Raw genomic sequence first — 15,685 nt, 5'->3', positions numbered from 1 at the left:
GGGTAGATAACCAGATCAACGCTCTAATGCCATTTTATGGCCCATTGAATGCAGACTCTTAAATTTACACCTTTCATTTGCAGACGTGGCACACAACCACACAAACGTTTGTATCTATCGCGGGGAAAGGTTTCGTGGATTTTAGAGCATCTACTTTAGTTTTTTTTTTTGCTGACAAATATTGTGGTTGTCGTAAGTGCCAAATCAATCAAAATCGCATGCAACCAAAGGATTGAAAGCCAAAAGTCGTGTGGCAGCCACAAAGCGCCGAACTTTTGCGTCGTTGAATGCTACACTGATTCTATTGTCGCTGCGTGCTGTGTCGTTGCCCGCCCCTGCGTGCGCTTCCTAATCGAATTTGCCACGTGACCGCAATTCTGTTTGAAGTAGCGATAATAAGCGTATTTATGGCACTTCGAAGACGGGACGTGCCACATACATACATAGTTACAACAAACATGGATATTTGCCACAGGCAGACACTTAAACGCAGCGTTCCACCACCAACCGGATATGTTGGCCTTGCTGCGGAAGTGTCAGCGTTGACGTTGGCTTCCGGAAGGTAAGGCGGCTATCGGCTGCTGTTTTTATTTGCTTATTTTGTGAGCAAAACTTTTTAATGAATTCTATTCTGCTGCAATTGTTTGTTTTTTTTTTTGCTTCCAAATAAAATTAACGCCAAACAAAATATGTACATATATATGTATGTATGTGTTTTGTATGTCTACAAATGAGTGCGGCAAAGTGAGCGCCCACCAATTCCCGCCCGGTATCACATTGACAGTGGAAGTAAAAACACCGCGCGCTTATCAACTAACTTTACTTATTCAATTAACTTTCATTCGAATTTTCTTCAACTTCCTTGTTTCGTATACAAATTTTTGGTTATTCGGTAGTTAGCGTACTTACCAGTCTTCACCTGATATTTGAGTGTGGTGGCGCAATCCTCAATCAACTGCTGCAACGTCACCGCGCGATCCGGTATCTCCAAGTTGATAAGCGTTTTCATTTCCTCTGGATGATGGAACTCAAGCACCTTCTCGTTGCGATCGTTGGTCGCCTTTACGAAATCCAAGAGGACATCGATGACCTTTTGGAGGAACTCTCGGGTTTCAGCAGTGGCGCTGACTGTAGTCGGCAGCAGATCTGCAAGGGTGAAAAAAAAACAAAAAATTATACTTTTTCCATGAAGAGATTCGAGGGGAGGGAATTATGAAAAATTTACGAGATTTTGTTCATAAAGTCTCCAAAGGACAAAGTTGAAAAGAAAAAAAATTAACATGGTGTAGTAAAATCAGAATAATTGGACGAATTCTCTTTGAGAATTTAATAGCTTCTAGAATTATTGATCTTGATTTTACGATGTTCTGCCTTTACTATTTAGCAAATTAACCATCTCTTTAATTTAGTTGGTAAATTTTTATTAAGTGACTTTGTTAATCTAGTCCGAAAGGTTTGTTAATAAAATGAAATGAAAATATTCGGTCAGCCCTACGACCTGTACTTGGACACTTGAAGACTTCATTCTATTGTTGCACAGTGTTTTTTTATCAAGCAATGACGAAAATAGTTTCATAATTCTCTTTGCTCCCTTTTTTTTACTTTCTCTTAAAGCGATATGCCGATTGAAGTTCGCTTCTGAGCGTACATATCTTCCGTTTTTGTTTTTTATCTACTGCTTTATGATATATGAATATGACTTGTCGTCCTGCTTCGCCTCCACTCGCTATTCAATAAAAAAAAAACCAAAGAAAATTGCAAATTTTGCCCATTAAGTGTGGCTGATCTGATTTCTGGTTTCCTGGCCGTCCATAAAAATCAGATTGCATTTTAAAGCTTTTCGTTTTTCTCTTTCTTACCAAACCCGCTACGATAATCAAACACACCGGACAGAGCATAAAAGATGAAAATATTCTTAGCTTGCTGGAGGAAATTGCGGCTACCGTGTACTGATTGAAAATCTCCCCCTTAATGTCCGTGGCAGCTGCTGTTGTTGTGCCATCGAATGTGGTTGGGCCATAAACAACGGTATAACAATAATAATAAGGCGAGTGCCATACAGAAGAGTGTGTGTGTATGTGTTTGGCGAGTAAGTGTGTGTGGGCATAAAATGGCTTGGAAGTGGGAGGTGGTAGTTTTGTATGGCCCCGAAGTGGGCGACGAGTGCGGCAATATGGCAATCGACCCTCGCAAGGTCGTACAGCTGGCGCCCAAAATGAGGAATGGGAAGCATCATTCATCAGCTTTTGTATTCAAAATTAATTTCTTGTTTTTCTACTCAGTTGTTGAAGTTAGTTATTTGAAGAATTTGGTTTTACTGGAGTAACAGAAGGGCTGAACAAGTTGCTTGCGCATTTGAGTGCAAATAAAAAAACTGTGTCGTTGTAAATAAAGGAGGAGTCCTAACCTTAAAATCAGTTTTGTGAGTGAGTTCCTTTTCGAAATTCTAGAGCTCAGAAGTCAGAGATATTAAAACTTTACGCTTTTGAAAGAATTAAAAATTTTGAATTCGAATTTAGATTTCAAAAGTGGCCTACCCAGGTCATATCTAGGCGGTTTTGCCAAGGCATCGAAAAAGGAAAGCCGCCAAAAAGAGTGGCGGCCATTTTTCTTTCACTAGACCAACTTTAGCAGTTCCAAAAAATATAAAGTGTATTAAAAGTGATTAATGTAATTTATTCTGTATTAAGCATCATATAAATTATAAGATATGTCTTAATAAACCTGAAGTAAATTTTCAAAAATTCAATATGGCATCCAACACTTAAAATTTAAAATTAACTAGTTACTGAAAATTCAAAATGCAAATCCAATGTGACGTCCGCAATTTTTCCAAAAATTAAAATCTGAATAACGTTATTTAAAAATGAGAAAACTGATTCCGTTAGTCCATTTGACAGCTGTCAATTCGCAATGTTTTAATTTGAGATAAAATTCGTGATCAGCATGTCTAAAAACTTAATAAGTGGCATTTTCAAAAAGATTGTCTTATTTTTAGAAAAATTCAGTCCATTTTACAGCTGTCAACTGTCAAAGTTTTAATTTGACATAAAGTTCGTGTCTAACCTAACCACTGATATTTTCAAAAACATTTCTTATTTTTACAGAAATTGGCAGTTTATTTGACAGCTGTCAACTGTCAAACTATAACTTGTATGCCATTTTCGGATTTAGCACTACAACAATACTACGATCCTGCAGTTATGTTATTAATGTAACAGCTCTTCTCATTTTTCGCGCAAAACATGGCTTCTCCGGCCTCTGAGCGTCGGGAAATAAATGAGCAAAAGAGATAGAGAAGAGAGTCTCGTGGTGCTGCAGAAAAATACACACCCTACAAAACCTCCCCACGGCTAATGTCGACGCGAGCTACAATTGAGCGATACAGAAAGTAGGAGAGAGACGTCTATTCAAAAAGAAGAAATTAGTGGCAAGATGGAAATCTGTTAACAGACATCCAGACTACACTTGAGATATGGTGGTGGTTTGATAGCAGGGAAAGAATATGTCTATACGATGCAAGTCTAAATTTGGAATCCATTAGAGATCATACGAAGAAGGACTTTGAGCATAACTTTCATTTCCGTCCAAATTAACAGGGACCTGTCGACGTTCCATTCGGGACCAAACGCGGTTTTCGCAACGACAAAAGCACGATGCTGCTGGCGTTCGTAGATGAAGATGACATGGTAAGCCTAACACTTTTGGCAGTTATAGGTTTGAAATAGTGAATGAAGAGCAGAACCCTTTCTCATCGAACAAAAAATTACGCTCTCTAATATCTTTTAATGCCCGTAATTTTATATCGACTAAAAAAATAAATTATAGGTTAGACAGACGCCATAACAAAAACATCGCCGCCAGAGGGCTCCAAAATCTACCCGCGGTACCCTGGATATGTCGTACGCCCGTATGAAAAAATCCTATGACTCGGAAGAAGCACGTGTCCACTTGTGTGTATGTATAATTGGCGTAACATCGCAATGCGATGAGGAAAATGGCGAACATTTTTGGTCCAACTAGTATATAAAGTTTGCGCTCTTTCGTAAAAGAATGAATGAATACATACGTAAGTATGCACCTTCCATCTTTTTTAAATTAGATGCTAAGTCCATGAAATTGTATACTACAGTGAAACTTAATTGCCAGACACTAATTTTTATTTGCATTCTCGAAATGAAATCGGCCGCGAAATTAAATTTTCTTTTCCTAGTGCAATTGTAGTGGCGTGAGAATTTAAAATAATATGCCACCCTGCTAGTTCACAAATGTCCTTATTTCTCGAATAATCAACTGTATCTGCCTCTTTCTGCTCGAGAGAAACATTCCAGTGAATCCTTACCAAATCGTTTATTTGCTTTCTCTGCTCTTCAAATTCAATTTAAAAACACGTTGATGGTCGCATTCGCTATGCCATACCCGCACATGCATACGAACAAACTCATAAGCACTGACTGATAAAAATCGGATTGTTTACAAAAGGAAGAGGAAGCAGCACCAGCCGCACATACGCACGTCAACGACTGATAAACTGATGGACTGATAAGGATTTTTAGGCCCGAAGAATGCGCGACGAGTTAAAGTAAAACTGAGCACCAAAAAAATTGTTACACACCACACAACCACCACCACCACCCAACTCCCCCAGTTAGGAAAACCGACTTCGCATAGCTTTTGCATTAGTACGTAAGTAGCTGTGCTCAGCGCCCGCTGCTGCCATACGTAGTGCGTACGTAATAAATAAGCGGAATTCCAGTGACATGTAAACGAACGTAATATCCTGTGACTAAACGGTTTATGCCTGTGCCGTGTATTGAATTTCAGCCGCACACACACTCACTCGCCGCACACAGGAAAGGGGATGACTTTGACTTCTTAACGTCGCGTCGCTGCTGCTGCTGCGGATGCCTGCCACGCACACACACACACACACATCCACGGCTAATCTGCTGCTACGTTGCTTGCATGCGTGTGCGAGCGAAACGTGAAGGAGGAGGAGGAGTCGGTAATGCTGCTGCCTCACAGAGAGCGGGGGTGGGGACACGAATTGCAGAGCAATTTATCACCTCAGTGGACGAGTGTGTCCGACACCGGCAGCTTCTGGTGCACAAAAGTAGGTATATTTTTTTTTTTGTTTTGCACTTAGAAATACAAACAGTTTGTATGTTTGTATGTAGTGAATCTGTGAATCACATTTGTAAGTAAACGCGAATTCAGTATTTTGGCAAACTTCAGCCTAAGCGTTGCTATTAGTTGAGCCACACAACTAACAAATACTTAGGGCCGTTTTCTCAAGTAGCCTGTAACTTTAAAGCTCACTTTATATTTAAAGGTTGCATTAAAATTTATGATTGTGTCTAAAGTAAATCATTTTATTGTCGGTTTTAAATTGATTTACAACCAGGAAACATACATACGTCAAAAACCGATAATAGAAATGCTTAACTTTAGACATAGCTTTATTTTTAATCCAACCTTTAAATATATAGTGAGCTTTAAAGTTAAAGGTAACTTCAGAAAACGGCCCTTAGTATGTCATTTGCCAACTGTTTGTGTGGGCACAACTTAAGTACTGGAGTACATATTTATACAGTGCTTGAACATGCTAAAACCATACGTTTCTACTTTGAGCTTTGAAAAGGCCTTCGGTATGAATGTAAAAGTATGTTTGAATGTAAGTATTTACACATTCGAATACAAGTCAGGTAATGGCTGCGGATGGAATTGGGATTAGTAAATACAGAATGTTTATGATGGGAATGGGCTTTGCAAAACTTTGGCTGGCTATGGGAGAGCCGGCGCCATAACGAAGCTTTCAAAAGGTTCAATTTTCAAATTTTTATGCAATCATATATCGTCGTTTAAAGTACAAAATCGCGTATCCAAAAAATGCTAAACCGCGTTTGTGAGGTTGCATAAATTATTTTCTAGAGAGTAAAAACACTCATTTTTCAAAATGTTTTTTTTTTTTTTTTTATAAAGCAATCGCATTTCTGGCTAGTATATTTCAGGACGAATGGATAAGGTTTGAGCCAAGAGCTTGTTTGAGCAAATCCGATTTTTGGCATCCAATGTCAGTTACGCGGTTTTGCAGAACGACGATACGCGGTTTTGTAGTGTAAACGACGATATGTATGTATGTGAATATAACTTACCATGTGCCGTGAGCCGCGCCGTTTTATCGGACAGTTTATATCCGTTTGGATTGATCGACATCTTCTCCTCTGAAAAAAAACAACAACACATTTTTATGTAGTTACAAGCGTATGTATGTATGTACATATATGCAGTATGTATGAGTGCATGTGTCATATTTGTACATGGCCTGCAGTAAAATATTATCAATTGATAAAAATAACCTCTTTTTTGCGGGATTTCGATAAATACCTCACTTTTAATTAGCTATGACAAAACCAGTCTTAGGGAATTATAATATGAGACAAGCTACAGCATAATAAATAAGTAAACAAATTAACACATACATAGGTAATCTTAAGAAAAGTAAATAAATAAACATGCTATATAATAGATTGGCGCTTACACATATCTGTGTTCGTATAAAAAGTAGCTTATGTCGAAAGGTTGGCTTTAGTATAAATCGGCATTCGCAGCATACGATTGCGAATGACTCAGCGGCGCTAAGCCGTTGAAATACTTTTGGCAAATAAACGTGCAAGAAATAGTTCCGATACTAGCAAGTCAATATTCTTGTTAAGTCTCATGCAAAAAATTCTTGTTGTTTAAAGAATAAAGGGAATGCCGTATTATACTAAAGCCAGCCTTTCGACATAAGCTACTTTTCCAAACGAACACAGATATGTATGTTAGTGATTTTTAATGTGCACCTTGATGTTGTCACACAAACCTACAGTTTTACGCCGACTCTGAACGGCGATTGTATTTTTTTTTTGTGTTTTCATTGCAGAAATACACTCGGAGGTTTGCCATTGTCTGCCGAGGGCGACCGCCCTTAGAAAAAACTATTTTTTTTTTGGTTTGGTGCTGGGTTGGGCTGAGCTTGAACCCAGGTCCTGCGGAGTGGAAGCGGGCAGTGCTTACCACTACACCACAACGACTGCCACTAAACATGTAAAAAAATTAAAAAAATCACTTCTTCCTTCAAACATATTTTTTCAGAACAAAATTTATGTAAAAGGCCCCAGCTAAATTTTAAAACCTATTTGAGAAAATTTTTTAAAAATTTTGTAATTGCCCTCTTTCGTTAATTAAACTCCATTCAAACTCCAGTTTATACGAAAGTTGGTCGATTATTCACTAAAAGCCTCTTATTAGATTAAAACAATAGCGTTTGAAAGAAATTCGCAACAAAAGAACTTGGGCTTGCGTTAAGCTCCCTAAAGAAAAAATCAGATAACGCTTTTCTATGTACGGGTACATATACAAGTACATATTATGTGTTACCTTATCTGTGTGTTTCCATTCATTGGCAAATCTTCGGCACCCTCCCCAGCTAAATACGTATCTATTGGGATCAAACGAACAAGGTTACCATAAAAAAGAATTGGATTGATAAGAGCTTAAAAAGCAAATAAGCCGCCTTCTCAAAGGTCCCATCGCTTGTCAATGAATGGCCCCTCTCTAATGGTATAAAGCTGCCGATTTCTATTTACGCATTCTGAGAACCGGAAGAATCGGATCACCAAAGCATATAGCTCCCATACAACTGATTGTTCAGATATACGATTTTTCGTTATGACTACTCCATTTAAGTAGCTAGGAACATGAAATTTTGCGCTGTCCGCACTCATTATCTAAAGACTACTTTCAGTGAAAATTGCGAAGATCGGGTCGCTATAACCTGTAGCCTTCTTACAACTGATTGTTCAGATAATCGATTTTTTGCCATAACTTCTCCATTTATGCAGCTAGGAATATGAAAATTCGCACCATTTTCACTCATTATTAACAGAATACTTACAGTGAAAATTACAAAGATCGGGTCACTATAACATACATATGTATATCTCCCATACAACTGATTGTTCAGATATGGGGTTTTACTGTAAAACTCCTTTATTTGGACAGCTAAAACCGACAAATTTCGTAAGCTATTTTATTAATAATAATACAAAGTATGCTGAGAAAATCGTCAAAATCTATGCTGTATAAGCTTTATCTCTTTTACCACAGATTGTTCAGATACCAGTTTTTGTGATATATGTATCTCCATTATGTAGGAAGCTAAACCCATTAAATTGTATTACCGGTTTACATACCGATCACACAGAAGTGAAAATCACTTAGATTGGTGCTACATCAGGTATATATATCTTCCATACCTCTGATTGTTTAGACTTGCTTTTTAATATATCTATCTCCTCTATCTATGCATCAGAGCTGTGTAATGATCGAATCAATTGAGTGTGCATTCTCATTTTTTTCGTGTCAAAAATGTGTTTGTTTGATTTAAAAAATTTAACAACCACTCTTAACTAAGATTGGTTACAAATTGTAAACACAAAATACGCAGTGTGTTATGGAATGGTTGACACCCATTCACATAGAGAATTTGAATGCAAAAAAAAGACTCAATCATGTTTGATTGTACGTTTATGTGAATGCAATCTGTCATTATCATTCAGTACTAATACTATTTGTTGCATCAGGGTTGAGATTTTTGTATTCAAAATGTGAAACCAGAAGATTGCCATCTCCCTTAAAATAAGTAAACAAATAAATATTTGGTGCTAAAATATTTTTCTAAGTGTTTGGCCGAACTTCTGCTCAAACTTGAGGCATGAGTTCTGATTTTATAAGAAGAGTTTTCAAGGCAGAAATATACTCGAAGGTTTGCCATTGCGTGCCGAAGGACGACTGCTATTTTGGGCTATGATCTGACCAGGTATTTAACCATGGTCCTATGGAGTGGAAGTACGCACATGTAATCACTCTGCTACGGCGGCCGCCGTAAGTACATGCTATACATATCGTCGTTTAAAGTACAAAACCGCGTATCAAGAAAATGCAAAACCGCGTAATTGCATAAATTATTTTCTAGAGAGTAAAGTCACCCATATTTCAAAATGGTTATCTTTTTTATAAAGCAAACGTATTTCTGGCTAGTATATTTCAGGACGAATGGATAAGAATTGAGCCAAGAGCTTGTGTGAGCGAATCCAATTTTTGACAACCAATGTCAGTTACGCGGTTTTGCAGAATGACAATACGCGGTTTTGTATTTGAAACGACGATATGTATGTACACATATTAGATTATTTGTTCTTAAAGTGCATGAAAACTATAGTATGCTTGCAAACAATTAATAACATTTTGTGATAAACAGTTTTACAAATGTATTTGCACTTCAAATTTGTATTTTAATAAAGTATTAATTAAATAAATTATTATTGTAAATTATTATTTTAATAAATAGATATAAAAATATTTATACTTGGCAACTCTTAGACTTTTCTTCATTTGTAAAAAATGACAGATGTAAACAAAATAAAAAAAAATAATTGTAATTTTACCAATTTAAGGCTAACGGGCGTTCTTCACAAAAAAATGTAGTTAGGGATCGAATTGCGCAATTTTTATTCCAATATCAAGTGCCCCCAAGAAGTGTTAAACCACTAAACAGCTTAGAAAAACGCTTTCATAAATCCGAAACGAGAGTGAAGTGCAGTGTTCAATTGTGATCGAAATTGCAGGCAAAATTTGTGCGTGTGTAATTAATGTTTTACTTATTTGAAGAAATGTTGCCAAACCAAGACTCCCGCTTCCCACTGGTGTTTACATAATAATTGAACAGCCCCTTAACTAACATGTGCTAACTTTTGTGCACGCGCGGCCAGTTAAACAGACATGTCTGAATCGATTTACTTCATCGTTCTTAGCAATTCGATGTGCAATTTTTATTGTTATGTGTTGCATACAGGAATTTTAGGAACTAAATAGGTTCTAAAATCTCTGTACACCAGCGCACTTATTTTTAACAGTTTCCAGTTTATGTAATATTTTTTAATCAAAACAGCTTTTATTTATTTTATGTATTTATTATGTGATTTCCGAAAGCGTCGAATACAAAAAAGGGCTGTGACTGGGTTTATGTAATTTGAAATTGTATTGATTTTTTTTTAGTTTCACTTTTATTTCAACATATTTTGATTAAAAGAAAAATACTGATAAAAATAAAATATTTCACACAAACAACAAAAAATATAATCGATAATCGCATGAGGCTATTGCCTGAAAATTAGTGGCATTGTGCTACTATGATAGCACGGCCGAGTAATCAGTTTTAAAATATTATTTTTGTTCTTATTTACTTTTGGTTAGTTTTTTTATAGTTCATTCTGTACCAACATCCGTATAAATACAAGTTTAAAGGCAGTGTCACACCATTGGGTATTTGCCAAAATTTGGTGCAAATCGTATCCCAATTGTGTGACCACCCAAAATATTTTTCTTTATCCCAATCACGAAAATTAATTTGTTGAAAATTTTCAATAGAACATCGCTGAATTGTACCAATGTTGTGACTACTACAAGGAAAGGTATCCCATTTTTTTTTGTACCAATAGCCCAATATAAAAATGTACAAATGTGAACAAATGTACCAATCCGAGTGACACTGCCTTAAAATTTTATGCAATAAAAAAAAAAAAAATCAACAGATTTTATGCAGTTTTGTAGCCTATTGAATTCTAGTAGAATAAAGTACAAGTTTCAAATGGCTAAATATTTTAGAATTTTAAAAAAGTTCGAATTTCCTACGAAAGTTTGTTGATTTTTTTTTTTTAATATTGCACTTGCAAACAGCGTTATGTGATTTTATAATAGTAAGCCATAAATTAAAAAAAAAAAAACGTCTACAACAACAAATAACATCCAAATTGTATATTTCTTTTTATTATCTGAAAATTTGGATAAATAAGAGCCTAATAACATTAAAAATCAAAATCGCAGTGTGGTAGTTTTTGCAAATTTTATATATACAAATTAAATATAGCGAGTTTTGAAACAGTAAGTTTTATATGGCCAGCTTTTTTAAGCTTTTCGCGTTCACTCTTCCATGAAGATTGGTCTGCTTATTTTTTACGACGCCTTCCACTAGGCACCGAAACTACCACGTTTTCTTGCGGTTTTCTAAGTTCATCCGAAGATGGAGACTTTTGAAAGTGTATAAATACATACATACATAAGTATATTAGCGACTTTTGCAAAAGTAGATAATATTTGATGCTATTTTTTCAGAATATAGAAAGATTTTACACTGTATTGTTAGTGGACATGAAACTACTTTAAATACCGGTACGTTACTCACCAAAAACTAAAAATCTAAAAAAATTTACATAGCGCCTTTGCAAGTGGACTGCTCAAATTTAGAAACTTGGATTTACACGGATTTTGTTAAAGAATGAACTTTATTTTTATAAAAAAATAACAAAAGTTCAACAGAAATAATACGTTAAAATTTGGCAAAAAGTGGTTCGGCTATAAATTTTTGACCACGGTATGTATTTTTTTATACCTTTAATTGGACCTTCACATAACAAAATTAAAAAATATATTCCTTTTTTGCCTTTTTTAAAGCTCATCAGCACTTGCTGGTAGTTTAAGAACTAAAGATTAAAAAAACAAAAATTCTTCAGGGCGTACTAAATTTGAGGTAACGAATCAAATACTCAAAAAAATTAACTAAGCAATTTACGAAAAATAACAAAACTAAATTTCATTAAAATAAAATGTCAATTATATGTTCAGTTGACTATAATTTGAATGGTTTATGTTGTTTTGTTTAATGTAATGCATCGTTTTTTGTTTCTAATATTTAATAAAATGAAAAAACCTTAATATTTTAAAAACTCCCTTCTTTTTTTATGGTTAGAAAGTACACATTTTTTCCGGAAATTTACAGTTTTTAGAAAAAAAAAAAATCTGGCAACGTTTGTTGTGATATACTTTTATGAATATTTTCGGATATTTACATATCCACCATAAATAGTTTTGTATCGCAGAAATAAATTACACATTACATTTACGAAATCGAAAATAGCGCAAAAACTTCATGGTAAGTATTTTTTTAAATGTCGACAAAGTATGTAGTTTACTTGCAGGAAACCAAATTATTTAATTAAAAATATGCCTTAGTATTTCCGCTTCGTGTGAAAACCAGAAAGCTCCCCAGAGTGCCGATATTTTTTAAGAGCTTTAAAAGGTAATCATTACAATCAAAATTGACTTAACTAAATTTTTGGAACATTTTTTAGCCAACAAGTCGATTTAACTCGACTTTGGTATTATATATGTATCATCCTCAAGCTCTGAAAAATTTCGAATGGAGAAAAATACAAACCTCAACATGGAAAATGTTACTCATACGCCATGTAGGAAGAGGTCAGAGTACGACCATGTACGTGTATCGGCGTTCATTGTGTCATTTCAAAACTTGAGATTTTCCCTACAGTGTAATTGAAAAAATGAATATAAATTTTAAGAAAAGTGGAGGTCTCAAGCCTCCGTGCAGTTTACAATTTCAGAGTTTGGAGTTCTTTATGGGTTGTGGAAAGACAAAATCGATGCAAGTGGCTCGGATAATCGAGTAGCGAAGGACAACTGAAGGACAAATTTGAAATGCGCATTTGGTGAAGACACGCAAAAATCCACTTCCGTGCAACTAGGAGAGAAGGAGATGGGTAGAGTGCTGTAAAAACTTGAACTTTACGTAATGGCAGCTGAAAANGGGGGGGGGGGGGGGGGGGGGGGAGGAGAAAACCGAGGTATGTGTATGTACATATGTAGATTTATAGGTGTGTATGTATGTGTGCATGTTGAAAGTGTTTAATGAAATGTCGCTTCGCAACTGCGCGCTGCAAGTTGCGCCAAGCCTCTGCCAGAAGGAACTTCGCAATTTTCAAGGCAGTGCCGTTGAGGACAAGCTCTAGACGATTATGTAATCAATAATTTTCTTAATAAGGAAAATTAGAATTCACACTTTTGCCACTTAATTTATGGAATTAAAAAAAAATTAGCAATATAAATTTATGCGTGTGTATGTACATATGTATGTAGGTATGTATGTATTGGTGCAGCCTGCTTACCAATAATCTTGCGGAGGTCTTCGATGTATTGCCTTAGGAAAATCACTTTGACTGTTTTTTTTTTTTTTTTGGTTTACTATATATGATTTTTATGAAGAAAGTGACTGACTGGTGACTGTTGCGAAGTGTCTGCGAGATGCGATGCGAGTATTGGTGATGTCTTAACTACTTCAAATTGCTGATGGTAGAGCGTGGAGCGTGGGCTTAAAATATGTAAATATACAGCAACAACTACAGGGATACACTTCCTTTTGTGATTATTTGCTAATTTTTTATATTTTTTATTTTTTTTTGCTGTTTGCGTTTTCTACATTTATCTTACAACGTTTTCGAAATGGATACTTCAGCTACAATGTTTTCAAGCACAAGCACGTTTTGAACCGTTTTCCACGAATTTCAATTTTTCACACAAACTAATTCTACCGAATTTTCAAAAACACACTTAGTCCTTTCTAGCTCAGCTCAGGATTTGTCTGATTTGTTCTGATATCAACTCAACCAGTAAAAGCTACGTTTAGCCAGGACGGACAGAACGCGAATACAGCTTCACTGTCTGACGATCGGCGGCGCTATGTGCCAGAGCATCTGTTCGAGTCGCCTAAGAAGCCGATTTTTCAAAATGGCTGCTAGGGCACTTTGCCTTGCCTTGAGTGTGTATGCGTATGCGTGTTTAAACTTCGTGGCGACATCGTCGACCAAACGAATGCAATGTGATTATTGATTTCATTTTTTTCAAAGACAAAAGCAAAGTCACCCACCCACCGCCGCCCACAAGCATCGTCGGTTTGCGTTGCGCGTATGGTGGAGAGCTCCCGCTCTTACTCTGCGATTTGCAGCAATTTGGGGAGCATCAAAGCTCCCCATGAATTTTCGTAAATGACGTCATAGTTGCCATATTTTCTATGTGGGCGGAGCTAAAATGCTGAGACGTTAGCTAAAATGGTGGCGCTTAGAGACAGCTGGTGTGGATGGCTTTGGTGCTGAACACGCCTTCTTGGTGTCTCTGCTTTGCTTGTTGCAAGAACACGAGCTAATGGCTACTTTTTTGCTGGCATTGCATAACTAATGGCCTTAAAGAAGCAAATAAAAAGTGGCTTTAAAGTAAGAATTTAAAATTTTAAACTGCAAAAGTTTCTGAATCCGATTAGTGTCATTTCAAAGAAGATGTTCAAAAGCAAATGCAGCGAATAAATCAGCGACAGAATTGATTTTTTCTTACAAAGGCATTGGGGAAAGCTTATTTGAATAGTACATTGCATGTATTTCGAAAGTACTACTTTTTCTTTGACCTCAATCAAGACTTATGCTACTTACTCAGAGAACAAGGAAATATCAAATGTGTTAAACATGTTTTCCCATGCGGGTGCATGTACATATGTACATATATTAGGGTGTTTCACTTAAACCCACAAAACAATATGATCTCGAATATTTATGTATACTCGGTAATTGAATGGTCACCGCGAACAACTTTGTAAGCAACAAAATTATAATTTTGCAGAAATAAAAAGAAAATGTGTTTAATAATAATGTGTGATTTGGTTGTCTACTTTTTCGGTATAAGAGTATTCAAGAAACTTGCCTTTACTGTATAAAATATATGCCAAGTAACTGAAAAAAATTTTATTTTAGTGAAAACAATTACTTTAAAAGAGAATTTCATTGCATTGAGTACAAAAAATTCCGCCCGCTGCATGGTCATAGTAATTTTTTACCGCCTACAAAATAAGGAGGAAGGTTATCAATTCATGGGAAAATTTCTTTTTTTATTTACGGAATGTCACCGCATAACTTTGGAACAATTGAACCGTTTTCGATAATTATTTTTTATCGCAAAAGTGGAATGTACCTCAAGGGTGGCCAGATACTACTTTGGTTAAGTTGTATTTTTTTGCTTAAAAAATACTTGGTTTTTTATCCTAAGCTGCTATAAATATATTGGTCATAGTCACAGTCGTAAGATAAAGTTACGAAAGTAAGATTTTAAGTTTTGTCAATCATAGACATCTTAGAAACAGCTTTTTGTTAAGATGACAGAGAACAGAAGTCATCCATATGAAGAGAAACAAGTAAGAAAGTCTAAGTTCGGGCGGAGCCGAACATTAAATACCCGGCGCAATTATTAAATATATGTTTTTCACCTTTCCGAAAGCTACCGCTAGATGGTAAGCCGGGGTGTATCAATTTTGAGTAAATTAGCGTCCTTAAATTTCAAAATATTGCAGTTTCAAGCATTTTTGAAATTTACCGTTATATGAGAAGCGGCCGTTATTTTAGTCCGATTTCAATAATTTTCAACGTTTTGCTTTTATTTGCCAAGCACAATAACCACACCGAGTTTGGTACAAATTGGTAGAACGGTTACCGAGATACATATATGTGATCATAAGTGGGCGGTGCCACGCCCATTTTTCAAAATTTTGTCTTAAGCGTATTTCTTGGTAAAGAATTGTTGCAAGCATCAATTTTGAATAAATTTGCTTTAATATTTACTGATTTATCGAAGATTTCGTATTTCTCTAAATTACCGTTATATGGGATGTGGGCGTGGTTATTGTCCGATTTTAAAAATTTTCGGCCATTTCGTATGTTATACCAAGGTTAACAACTGTGCCAAATTT

The 15,685-nt window shown here is 35.8% G+C and overlaps 1 protein-coding gene across 1 annotated transcript in view; it reads right to left on the bottom strand.

Annotated features, from left to right (window-relative positions):
* Window positions 1-909: 909 nt before the first annotated feature.
* Window positions 910-15,685, bottom strand: part of LOC108369548 (glutamate decarboxylase-like) — a gene marked incomplete at its 3' end in the record, with an annotated part of 34,103 nt that continues 19,327 nt past the window's right edge. Inside the window, exons 2-3 of the mRNA XM_017624673.1 lie at window positions 6,156-6,224; window positions 910-1,146 (exon numbers count right to left, since the gene is read on the bottom strand). Of these exons, the coding sequence (XP_017480162.1) occupies window positions 910-1,146; window positions 6,156-6,216 (298 nt within the window). The remainder of the gene's footprint in view (window positions 1,147-6,155; window positions 6,225-15,685) is intronic.

This window comes from Rhagoletis zephyria, unplaced genomic scaffold, assembly GCF_001687245.7.
Source record: "Rhagoletis zephyria isolate East Lansing unplaced genomic scaffold, Rhagoletis_zephyria_1.1 Rzeph_scaffold_03733, whole genome shotgun sequence".
Lineage (NCBI taxonomy): Eukaryota > Metazoa > Arthropoda > Insecta > Diptera > Tephritidae > Rhagoletis > Rhagoletis zephyria.
The sequence above is the reverse complement of the archived record's forward strand: the minus strand, read 5'-3'. Positions and strand labels throughout refer to the sequence as shown.